The following is a 13030-nucleotide window of genomic DNA, read 5'->3' as shown; positions in this document are numbered from 1 at the left end:
AGGCAGGAGCACAATGGACAGTACTTATGATTTCCATTTGGGTTTGGTTTTGTTTTAGCTAAATTCTCATTGTTTTGGAACTTGAGGGGAATTTGCAACCAACTTCACTGAGTGAAGATTGTGTTTTGACCCCTCTGGCCCATCATTGTATGATTTCAGTTTAAGAAGGGTTAGGAGCTAACCAGCTAGATAAAAGCAAAGCTCAGACCAAACTGAAACATCTTGTGGAGGCATATAACTTTGAGAAGGGATTTCCTAATTGGCTGATGGCATCATCTGAGCTTAGTGAAAAGTCTCAGGTCTCAAGACCTTACAGGCCTTTTTCTTTTGAGCTGTTTTAAATTACACATCCCTCAAACCAACAGCAGAACTTTACAGAGGCCTCTTCTAACACTGTGTAATCTTTTAAGCAGATCTGCATGTGAATGAAGCAAATGCAAAACAGAGTAAATCCTCCTTCCTGCAACCCAGACCAGTACAGTGGTGCAGTTCAGGGACACTTCAAAACCATCGTAAAATCCACAGTTAAAACTCAAAGATGAAAATTATATCCTTCATTTCCACAGTGTCAGGGTAGCACCTGATTTCTTCAGTTTTCAGGGTGTTTTGTGTTCCTATGCTTTAAACTGGTGGCTAAAGTTTTGCCTTCGGAAGCAAAAAAATGAACCCACACCAATGATGATGACAGATAAAACTAGTACAGATGTTAATATAATGAGGATGTTGATTTTCTTCAGATCTTCTTTTTCACAGTCTTCTGGTCTAATGTCCTCGACGTGCATTTCTTCCCAATACCCAAAGCTCCGAATGTACTGGCACGTTAAGTGCTCCACGTTGGGGATCTGGACATTTTTGTTCTGGATCATTGATGAAAGCCAGATGTTTCCACAGCAGTTGAGTGGGTTCCCAGAGAGATACAAGTTTTTAAGTGAATTTTCTAATGCTAAAATGTTGCTGTCCTCTAATGTACTGAACCTGTTGTTCCGTAGGTCTAGAACTTCCAGTGGAGTGTCACTACTCCACTTAGGCAGCCAGTTCAGCTGATTTTCAGAGAGGTTTAAATGTTTAAGGTGACTAAAACAAGGCAAGTCAATATTTAAATCTATCAGACTATTGCCATGTAAATGCAAGTATTCCAGAGACTTTTCCAGTCCTGCTAGTGCTTTAAGTTCTATTTTCAGTCCAGGGTTCATGGAGAGATCCAAGACAAGCAGTGGAGTCTTGTGGAAGGTGCGTGCTGGTAGGATGCTCAGCATGTTGTCAGCTAGGTACAGGTACTGGAGAGCAGGAGAATTGACAAACGACACACAACCACTGTCCTCTGCAGCAAGTCTTTGCTTAGCTAGTCCTGAGTACATGTGGCAAAGGCTGATGTTATTGCTCTGTAGCTTAAGAAGTCTGAGGCTAGGAAGACTGGAAAAGATGTCAAATTGCAGGGTCTGAAGGTTGTTGTTTTGAACATGAAACTCCCTCAAATTTGACAAAGCACCAGCATCGAGGAGAAGGTTCTGCAAAGCATTGTAGCTCAAGTCAAGGACAGTTAGGGAGAGCAATGCACTATCATAACCTACTGTAAATGCCTGAAGACAGTTTCTGCTGAGATTAAGGGTGTGAAGGGACAACATTGACTCAAAGAACCCATCTGGAATGGATTTGATTTTATTATAACTTAAGTCTAAGTATACAAGTTGGGATAAATAAAGAGAACTTGTATTTTTACTTCGCTTCTGATCAAGAAGATGAAAAGAAGCATCTAGCCATTCAGTATCCATGTAGTCCATTTTATTATAAGGGGATTCAGCAGTGAGCTTGATTAAATTATTTGATAAATTCAGAGTTACCAGTTTATTTACATGAGGGAAGACTGGAAAGTGAAGCAATTTGTTTTCACTTAGGTCCAGACATCTTAAATTATATTCATCATTTGACTTTGTGATGCTGAAGGTCTCAATGCTATTCCTGCTCAGGTCAAGAACCTCCAACTGCCTGAGGTTGAAATCAGAGATGCAAGTAATTGAATTTGTGGAGAGATTGAGTTTGGAAAGGTTTGCTACAGTCTCGAAAGCACCTTCTTCTATTTCCATGATGATATTTCTCTGAAGATCTATCTCCACAAGACTGGGAGATCCCTGAAACATCTTGTGTGATATCCTTACAATACTGTTATCTGCCAAGGAAAGATACTGCAGTGCTGGAGCTTGATTAATGAAATATTCGGCCATCCCACTGTAGAGATTGTTGTGGGACAAGTCCATTATTTCCACCTTGGGCAAAAGTCCAATCCCCTCTGTCCCATTCTGAGCAAGCTTATGTAAATGATTATTGGCTAAATTTATTTCTAGTAAACTCGTCATGTGTGCAAACACTCCAGACGTGATGAAGCTTATCTGGTTGAAGCTTAAATCCAGATACTGGAGGGAAGTGTAGAATGATAATGGTATTTCAGGGATGCTTTGAATCAGGTTTCCAGACAGATCTATTTTGTTTACATTCAGATGGAGCTCGTGAGGGATTTGGTGGAGGTCTTTGTTGTGGCAAAATGCCTGTGAATTTGCCTGCCAGAAAAGGAGAGAAAAGGGATTGTCATGTGACAAATTAAAAATATTTTTGCATTATATAAATATGGAAAATAACATTCAAGATCCAGGCAGAACCTCCTCCTGAAACACTGATCCCACCACTTTATCTCAGCAGGCAGACAGCAAGAGCAACAATCCTAACACCTTTCTGCAGCTAACAATGCTCTTTTCATTTTTGAGACATCACTGACTTACAATAGTAGAGTTTTATCTGTGTTTGAAACCTACTGAATGCTCTCCTTTTTGTACCTTTCTCCTGGACTTTTAAAAGTTCCAAGTGAAGGAATTTTGCCCCTTTTCCATTGCAATCAAGCACCATTTCTTCATTTTTTCTTCTGATGTTTACTTTTTTCACTTTCATCTCTGTATTAGATTTTTTGAACTCAACTTGCAAGAGTAAGCTGTACTTGAAAAAGCTTCATGCTGTTGAGAGTGTGGGTCCCAAAGCAAGGAGGTGGAAAAGCATATAAGTATCTTACATCACAAAACCTGTCTCTCCTTCATAGTCACACCCTCAGATATTAAACCATGTTTTCCTTTATCCATGGCTTTGTTTAGTAATGCACCTTTACCAAAATGGGTTATTCAATGACTGGAATATTTCTGATGCAAGTCTCCAAACTCTTCCTGCTTTCACTATCCATGTTTATCCTTTTGCCAAGGTAACAGTTCCCTTCTTCTTGCAGGGGGAGAGCGCCTTTTGAAAGTGTTCTGACAACACTCACGTGACACAACATGGAAAAGACAAATTCTGTAAAGCCAGCACTTGAGAGAGAAAAAAGCTGTGAGGTGCGGTGAGGGTCATACTTTTTCAGGCCAATTCTCAGCAGCCGATAGAGGGAAAAAAAACCAAATGTGACAATTGACTCCATCTTCCAGAAGCAAGTCTGTTTAATAGCAGCTAGGATTGAATTTGTGTCCAGGCCAAATTTGGAGTGTGTGTTCATAAGGAAGATTGGGAACATCAAGATGAGCATCCTTGCATAAATATCAAGCTATATTTTGTTAATAATGAGAACATACAGAAGTGTGAGGAAGTGAAAGGCTTAGGTGGCATTTAATTTACTGGAGAAAAACTCTTGTCATGAATGTGTTTGGATGTCTGGGCCATATAATATTTATAGAAAGAACAGAAAGGAAAGAAATAAAGAAAAAATGTGTTGAATCAATTTTTGTGGAGAAGCAGAATCCAGATTACATCACACAATGCTTTTCAGATATTAAAAAAAGATTAAAAGTGAAAACAATTAAAACCTATCTGTTTCATGTGAACTTTGAGGTGAATGTAATGGTATGTCTGCTTTTGGAGAAGTGTGGCACTAGTCAGTCTTTTGTGAATCTCTTTTGCATAAGCTAAATTTTGGAGGCAACACAAAAATGTGTCAGAGAAGTACAAGTGCTCATCTGAACTCTAGATGTAGTCAGAGTGCTCCACAGCCCTTCCTATAATACATATTTCCCAAAGATCCCAAGTAAATTGACTACAAAAACCTGAAACCCTTCATACCCCTCTCCAATTCACTTAAATCTCCCCCAGCTAAACATATTAGGAAGAAAAAAAGGAAATTTTCTGGCCTTTACTTGACATTATTTCTTTCCTGCAAAGCCATTGTAGAATTGCTCATTTTGAACTAAAATATGCCTGGATTTGGGCTTAGCTCCAAGGCATGAGAGCAAAGCTTTTTTTATTTGGTTTGTGGAAGAAGCAGAAGCCAGAAGGATAAAAAAATCCAGAGTGAAAAAGCAGCAGGTCCTTTGCAGCCTAAGGCAGATGCCAGGTTTCTCCAGACATTTTGAGCCAAATCTGAACAAGTGTAGAGCCCCCTTCACTCCTTCTGGGATAAAGTATCTTGGCAAAGTTCTGATTCAACTCCCATCAATGCCAGCCAGCCGGTGTTCACTGAAGTCAATGCTTGAGAGGTCAGTCCCAGATCACCATGTATCGTGCAGGATTTGGCCTTTTATCTGCATCCATGGAACTGTCCCAGGGGTAAAAGGGACAGATAAAATCTACACTTCCCACTGTCTGCCCTTTGCTCCTATAATAGCTCCCCTCTCGTATTTCTTTTAAAACTATCATTCTTTTCGCTATTTTGATCCTCACCATATTTCTTATCTTCTGCACCTCCTTTACTCCCCTGAGGCTCAAACTGCATGAATTTAATCCTCATCAGGAGTAGGAAGAAAAGATAAAGCACACCTCAGTGGGATGGAGCATCTCTTTGGTGTATCTTCCCTCCTCCCACCTCTTAGCTCAATGGGTTATGACTTCATCTTTTTTGCCAGTGTTTCCATCAGTTTATTTCAAGTCCATTGACAAGAAGTACTGCAGGGTGAGGAGCTTTTGGCCCCTTCTGGTCCCCCTTTTGTGCTGGGCAAAACAATGATCCAGTATCTCAAAAGCTAAGCATCATTTGGATTCCTGTTTCAGTTCTTCACTGCTCAGCGCTAGGAGGAAGCTGTCATCCATGTTCGTAAGGGCCCTACAAAAAAAGCAGCTGGATCCAAGCCTCCGCTCATGTTCTCCTTTGTCAACTCATGAACATCTGAACCAAAGAGTTTGGGCTGCAGGCACTTGGCACTGACCTGCACTTGTGTGGTGTCCATGGCCATTCCCAGAAGACTTGCCCAGGTGGAGTCTCAGATCAAACCTCAGCGGTTTGTCCAGGTATCCCGCATCAGCTGACCTGTGATAACTGATCGTGCACATGTTCTTGCACCACTCAATCCAAGGTAAAACAAAATTTCCTAAAATCCTTTCCCTTCTGTAAATTATTTCAAAGCTTATCCTTTGCCAGCAAACATGAATTAGCAGAAACATCTTACTTTGGGAGGTAGAACATGACCTCCTTGAAGCCTTTCCTGACCTTGGAAGGCTGCATAAGTTAGGAAGAAGCTCCTGCCATTAGGCTCTGCCTCATTTTGCAAACAAGTAGATATGCCACAACTTGTGTAATCAGTGCAGCTCACACCTGTGTCAAGGGTCTGGTAGGGATTGCTGACTTCCTAAAGCCTCTCCTAGGGTTCTTGTTCAATGACAGGAGTACTAGTGGTGAGTCAGAGACAGGCACAAGTTTCTGACTCATGCCTTTTCCAGGAGACTTGGTATGAAATATTAAATTCTGAGCTCTTGCTGTTCTAAAGGTGTCACCACAGGGAAAGTGCCTTGTGAAAGGGTGAGGCTGTAATGAAAAATAGTAATTCAGGATTTCAGCGAACCCAGCAGCTAATCCAGTAGCTCCTTCTTTCTTTAAATGGTGTTTGGATTTACATGCATCTTTTGGTGGAGCAAACATCCAGCAGAGGAAGATCATCAGCATTGACATCTGCAATGCTGAGCTGTTCATTTATTTGAGATGAACATCCCAGCCTTTGACTGCAGCTTTCTGTCAGAGCTAAATTTATCTAAGTTAACTGCTTAGAGCCTTGGATTGTTGGCTTGAAGAAACCAGTTTATGGTGGAGTGCTGGAAACAAGCACATGTTTACTTCACAACAGTCAGCCGGGTCTGTGACCCTTCCAAAAACTGGAATGGGACAAATCTGCTTGGGTTATTGTGTGTCTTGCCCAGCCTTCACTTTTCTGTGATACATGGGACCCAAGCTTCATCACACTTCCCTCTCCAGCCAATGAACTGAGCTACTCAGTCAAGCAGATTCCCAAGATTGTTCTATATAAACTAGGTTTTAATTTCTTTGGAATTCAGGAAGTGCAGCAACACAGCAGGTGGGCAGGAACGCAATGAGTCCCATAAGGGACTTGTGTATAACTAGTAAATAGGGTTTTTTTTACATATTTTGGAAATTCTTGAAGTTTTGTGCTAAGCAGCTTCAATATTCAGGGGAAAAAGGTATTTTTAAAGGCCTGTTACAGTCAGAAATACTTTGATAGGAAAGGTAGAAAGTTCAGGTCTGAATAACATTTTTAATATTGTACCAGGTGCTTGCCAAAGTCCAAGGAGAAAATTTTGTACTGCAGCAAGAGGCTTTGTCACTTCTTTTTCCTCCAGCAGAAGTCAGGTGCAACTTCCCTGGCAGCAATGCTGTGTCAGGGCAGAGGAGGTCACTCTCTCTGCTATTACAAAAGGGCTGGTATAGAGGTATTTCACAGAAGATTCTTTATTTAAAGCACAAAGAACTTAGGCCTGATAGAAAGGAGTTGATTTTAGGTCTAAGTCTTTTCTCTGTCTCAGTCCCAGAACCCCTCTACGGTCTTAGGAAAATCAGGTCAAATTTCTTTTAACCAGCTCCCCTTTAGAAAAAACCCAAACATAATGACGCTTCTTCCCACCTCACCTGTCCTCCACCCCTCTCATGTGCTGTCACTACAAAAAGGACATAGCCTGAGAAGTGCCTGCTACCCGTCCCCTAACCCTGGAAATCCCACCTCTGCCACCACAGAAAGTCTGGTGCTGGAGATTTTCCCTTTTCAGAGACTATGGCTGTTGCACAGTGCCTGCAATGGGGGTGTCCCAGCCTCACTGCAGATCCCAAAGGGCCTGAGGAGGAATCCCTCCTTACCATTTCACAGGGTGTCCCCTCTGTGGGATGATAGTTAAAGGTTCCTGTGTTCACCACTGCCAGCAAGAAGATGATGTTCAGTTTCATGGTTCTGAAGGCAAAAGTAATTATGGTTAGATTTCAAATGGAACACAGAGGTCAATACATGTGAAAGCTGGCAGATGATCATCTAATAAGGAGATGGACACAAGCAGTACAATAAATTAACCCACTCTGAGCCTACTACACTTGTGACCTACCTGTGTAGCTCTGCATTCCTTTGAGCCTGGTGGCCAAATGAAGATGCAAGGCTTTTAATGGGTTTGTGTGGTTCCAGATGCTGCCGAGCTAATATCCAGGCCACCCAATGAAGTTCAGATTCTCTTGCTGGGCAGTGTGTCTGGTGTCACATAGAAAGAACTCTCAAATGGAAATGGTTTCTGTTTAGATCCAACCAATTAAGCTGAAGATATTAGCCACAATAGGACACCATCCTGACAGACATTCTTCTGTCATGCAGAAGATGATTTCAGATGGTTTGTGAGTTCAGGTTTGTATTTATTACTTTGTGCTGCCCTCTAGGGCAGAAGGACCTGTCTAATTGCTGGTTTCCTCTCTTCCTTCTGCTAAGTACTTCTGCTGGAAAACCCACCTTTACACAGGTTTTCCCATTGCTTTCTCCCAGAGCCACAAGCCTGAACAGTTGCAATGCAATTTTCCCATGGTTGAAATAATATGCCAAAGATCTGGGCTCTTACATCTCATTTGCTTTGCAATGCACCCTAAAATGAGAGGCATAAATTACAGAACCATAGAATGACAGAATGCTGTGTGCTGGAAGGGCCCTTAAAGATCCTCTGGCTCCAACCCCTCTGCCATGGTTAGGGACACCTTCCTGCAGACCTGGTTGCTGGTCCAGCCATGAAAATGCCATGCAAAGACAACGAGGAAGGGCATGCTTAGGTGCAATGGATATAAAAATCCATGTTAAGCTCTCAAGAGAACAGTCCAACAGTGAGATCACAACCCCAGGCAGGTTCCCCTTGACTGGGCCAGCGTCAGACTCATTTTGACCACCTTTCCTCAAGCACCTTGTTTTGAGCTTCTCTTGTCCAGAGCTGGCTGCACTGCTGATTTTGGCATGCTTTCTGGACTCAAGCTCTCTATCTGCAACCCCCTTGGGGTGAGCAGGAACTTATGCTGAAGCTGGAGATGATGTGGTGTCCAGAGGTTTAAATTCCTTTCAGATGCTCTGTGTTTAGAGTTTGCCCTGTCAGCAGTGTGCAAAAACACTTGCAATGCACAGACACTTTTGCAAGACAAACCTCAAACTTTTAAGGCTTCCATGATAAAAAAGATAAATTTTTAAAAATAGGAGATTTTGATTTAATTTAGTGATGGACTACTAATGTCATGCCTGTAATGAAGAGCAAGAAGTGACCAGGATGACTGCAGCTTTGCATTTTCTACAGTGCATGTTCAGAGCACTTTGGGAAGTTTGGATTTGCAGGGATAAAAATAGCAGAGATTTTGTTGTTTGAGCTTTTTAAAAAGCCAGCTCAGTTCCTCAAGCTGTTTTACCAAGTGACCAAACAGTTGTGCCAGGTGAACTGTGAAGAAGAGCCTGGGCAGAAACAAATGCCAAACCAGGAGGGAAGGGCACGCACTGATTCTGCTGCTCAGGACTTTGCTTCATTAAAATCACAGCCAAGTCAAGTCTGCATACCAAAATAAGGACTCCTACATCTCCTCTAACCCCAGCATGGCTTTTCTCCTGTCTTTTGAAGCTGTTGCATTCCTCATTTCTCACTCTGTCCTCCCTCTACTTGCGCCTGTGTCAGGTGTTTAGCCAAAAGAACTTCCCTACCAGAAATTAACATTTTCAGTTAATTGGATACATGAGGTTTAGCTAGTTTCACTATTTTATTCACCTGGGTTTTTTTCTACTACTCCCTACAGGAAAGAAAAAAAATAAAACAACAATTGCATGAAATTCACCAGGCTGGAGACTTGCTGAGCGAGGGGCTGGGTGAAGGGACAGTAGGAGATGGGAAAATGAAAACAGTTTTATCAGCAGAAAGTGATTTGCAGATTAAACTATTTGACCCTGAAAACAAACTATCTCCCTGGAAACACAGTTCCCGGGAAAACTCAAGTTCAGGAGCTAAAACAGAGTAATTTCTCATATTATTTTAGTGCAGCAAAAAGAGAGAAAAAAAAAGCTTTTAATTCAGCAATTTGTTTTCATTGACAGTGGAATCAGTATCTGGGAAAAGACCTATTCAATTTATGTGATCCAACAGGAGGAAAAATGAGGTGAAGGTAGTTACTTCTGGTAGCTCTGATTGCATGATACTGATACCACCCCCTTGAATCCATCCATCATTATATTAGTAAAAGATAAAGTACTGATACAATCGCTGAAATAGAAATATCTGCTTTAAAAAGAGATTGCTTGTTTTGAATTTTTTTACTGAAAATTAAAGGATTTTAGCATTTTAGAGTAATAAATTGATTTTCAAGTTGAAATGATCTTAGTAAAAATAAAAACACAAACAAATTTCTTCTGTTGTGGAAAACCTAACTTTTGATTCTATTTAAGGAAACATATCTGCATTTTCATCAAAAATACTTTTATCAAAATACACCAGGGTTTATCTTTGTAAATGTGTATGTCACTTTTATATAAATAAAGATTTTCTAAAACTTCATCAGTTCCAAATACTGTCCAAGTATTAATTCCTGTGGTAACAATCTAGATGCAGCAAAACCCTCTCAGTAAGTCATTGTTCACCCAAGGTGACATTCAGGCTGTCAGGATCTTAAAGAGTAGCACAGTAATGCTGCTATCTCACACCTCCTGCTCCAACAGGGAGAGCTCAATGACAGTGCTGCTAGTAAGGAGAGCAGAGGAGCCAAACAGCCTTTTGCCCATTTTACCCGGGGCTGTGAGATTTGCCCAAGGCTGTGCTAGGATTCCGTGTGGGGAGCTGGGCGAGTGGCATTTAATCAGTGTACAAGGCTGATCTCTGCAGCGCTCCTGCTTCAGAGCACTATAATGCAGCAATTCCACAAACAGACTAAAGTCCTGTAAAGAAAGAAAAGATACCCAGACATGTCCCCATCTTTCACTACTGTAAGCACAGAGAATGATAACAAACCTGGCTTATGACAAATGCATTGTTGTAAACTAATCGGTGCCTCCTTAACATAAGGAAGCTGACTCTCTGCGGTGTAAGTCCCTGATGGGTTAAATATACAGCTGTGTGGAGAGAGCCATCTACACAGTGTGTTTAGCCAGTTCCTCAGCCTATCCATAAACACAGTATATTTTATTTATACAGTACCTTCCTTGTCCATGTTACTTTCAAAAGGCTGCAGCTCTAAGTCACCAGAGCCCCATCTCTCCTGCAGTCAAAAGCTCAACTTTCCAGCACACTCCCAGGTTTGCATGCATCTCCACATACCTGCTCTGTGGCTGGAGGAGGAGGAGGAGCAGGATTCACCTCTGCTTGCAGCCTTCTGTCTCACAGACTCTCCCAGCAGCTTTTCCAGGGCAAGTGGAGGAAGAGTTTACTTAGGGAAGTCGTACCTCTCTTGCATGCCAGCTGACTAAAACTCTGTGAGCTCTGAGAGAAGTTTGAAGTCACAGGGAAAAAAAATACTCCCCATAGACCAGTCCGTGAATTCATTCCTTTGCAGTCACGATCCCTTATGTATTCCCAGGCTCCCACAAGCGTGTGAATACATACCTCCGTAATTGTTTTAAAATGTGTGTGTCCTCTGCGCTTCTCTTTATTTTCCATTTCGTCCATTCAGTCTTGGCTTATTTCCTGCAGTTTCTCAGCTGGTAATTACGCTCCTCTCGTATTGACACATGAAACACTCAGTAAATTCCACAAAAAAGATCCCCTCTGCAGGCTTTGCAGACACGTGCTTGTCTCTGAAGTCATCCGTGCCTGTCCCACAGCTGTCAGCTTGCACATTCTCAGGGGATGGAGTGAATCAGAGGCACTGAGCTAGTTGCAAACCCAAAACTCCACATCCATGCAGAATGGGATGCACAGGAAAAGGGTATATGGGAGGGAAACTTCACAGTAGGGACAACACATATGTTTGGTTTCCCAACAGCTCAGTTGTGTCTCTGTGGCACAGCAGTGGGATGACCAAACGCACCCTTGGGGGAAAGGATAAATTCAATTTAATGCTTGAATGGGAAATAATGTAAATGCCTTCCAGAAAGGGCAGTGGGATGGATTTTTCTTTCTTTTCCTTGGATGTTAAGCTCTCTTTTATTTCAGGAGCAATGCTCTTGTCTAAACCTGTGGGATACCTGCACATTGCCCGTGTTCTCTTTTTCTGTTTAGATGTGCCCTTTGCACCAGGGCAGGGGTGCAAAGTCTGCATGATGGTTTTACAGCAGCACAAACCTCTGAGGGAGTTTGGCCAGCCCCCCAGTGGGTGTCTCAGGGCCAAACTGAGGGCTGGGCTCACCAGCCAAGGCACAACCCTGCCTGGGCCACCCTGCAGAGAGCTCCCACAAGCACCAGTGACCAAAGCAAGCCTCCCAGGGATCACTGCAAATCTTCTTCCCTGGATGCGTGAAGAGTATCTGAACTGAGTCACTTCCTGCCTGGAGGAGAGTTTTGCCTTCAGCATTGTGTGTTTTCCCCTCTTTGCACTGACATCTGCCATTATGGACAAGGAATTTGGGTGAACCAAAAAAAAATAGGGGGGTTGTGACTCCCTTCTACTGGACAGCATCAATTTCTGGATCTATTTATTAAATCAGATAAAACCCATGTCCTTTAACAGCACATGCCAAACAGCTTTGTGGATTCTGCTAAACATATACTGGCTCCTCTGCCACACGTTAGTGTTCATTCTCTTTGGCACATCACCTCCTGACAAGGTCACTTCAGATCTGCACCGTACTGGGAGATTCAAGACGAAAATGTCTAGAGATGTGAAAGATGTGGTTTGTTAAATGTTGCAATGGGTACATTTTGCACGTGTTACTCCAATAAGATTGTAACAAGGAGAATCAATTTAAAAGTAATGTGTCTATTATGAGAAAGAAGTAAACAATAGTGATACATGTTCTTAATTATATCATGTATGATAATGAACATGTATAGCTTACATGTATATTTTATTTATACAGTACCTTCCTTGTCCATGTTACTTTCAAAAGGCTGCAGCTCTAAGTCGCCAGAGCCCCATCTCTCCTGCAGTCAAAAGCTCAACTTTCCAGCACGCTCCCAGGTTTGCATGCATCTCCACATACCTGCTCTGTGGCTGGAGGAGGAGGAGGAGCAGGATTCACCTCTGCTTGCAGCCTTCTGTCTCACAGACTCTCCCAGCAGCTTTTCCAGGGCAAGTGGAGGAAGAGTTTACTTAGGGAAGTCGTACCTCTCTTGCATGCCAGCTGACTAAAACTCTGTGAGCTCTGAGAGAAGTTTGAAGTCACAGGGAAAAAAAATACTCCCCATAGACCAGTCCGTGAATTCATTCCTTTGCAGTATTATGTATTCCCAGGCTCCCACAAGTGTGTGGATACATACCTCTGTAATTGTTTTAAAATGTGTGTGTCCTCTGCGCTTCTCTTTATCTTCCATATTTTTTAATGGCCAACTGGTTTAACAATTAGTAGGAGAACTATTTCTCATTGAATTATTTTGGCAACAGAAGCATATCTGGAGGAGTTTTCTTGTGTGCAGCAGCTCCAAAACCTTATTGAGGACTTCAGAGTAGCACTTATATGGAGCAGAGGTGGTCCAAAAAAATACAGCACAGTGTCAGTGAGTGAGCATGTGGTCTGAAAGCCCCAATGATTCTGTGCTGGGCCTCAAGTAGAAGTCTGCTATAGCTGTATCTTGTGGCACCATGCCTTATCACTATGGTGGTGCTATTTGGTTTGGCATCAGCTCAACACTGATGGCTTGATGTCCA

At 42.2% G+C, this 13030-nt stretch overlaps 1 protein-coding gene across 1 annotated transcript; it reads right to left on the bottom strand.

Annotated features, from left to right (window-relative positions):
• Nucleotides 1-614: 614 nt before the first annotated feature.
• Nucleotides 615-10847, bottom strand: LRRC32 (leucine rich repeat containing 32). The gene is made up of 3 exons (XM_058018421.1): nt 10546-10847; nt 7100-7190; nt 615-2555 (listed from the first exon to the last, which is right to left on the bottom strand). The coding sequence occupies exons 2-3, from the start codon at nt 7184-7186 to the stop codon at nt 615-617; spliced, it is 2028 nt and encodes a 675-aa protein (XP_057874404.1). The 5' UTR covers nt 7187-7190; nt 10546-10847.
• Between the last annotated feature and the right edge of the window lie 2183 nt (nt 10848-13030).

The sequence above is a fragment of the Melospiza georgiana genome, chromosome 2 (genome assembly GCF_028018845.1).
Source record: "Melospiza georgiana isolate bMelGeo1 chromosome 2, bMelGeo1.pri, whole genome shotgun sequence".
Lineage (NCBI taxonomy): Eukaryota > Metazoa > Chordata > Aves > Passeriformes > Passerellidae > Melospiza > Melospiza georgiana.
This window is presented reverse-complemented; position numbering and strand designations above follow the sequence as displayed.

Coding starts and splice junctions, on each gene's coding strand:
- LRRC32 (XM_058018421.1), bottom strand. CDS start 7,186: ATGAAACTGAACATCATCTTCTTGCTGGCAGTGGTGAACACAGGAACC. Junction 2,556..7,099: donor AGGGGACACCCTGTGAAATG/GTAAGGAGGGAT, acceptor CTTTTCTGGCAG/GCAAATTCACAGGCATTTTG.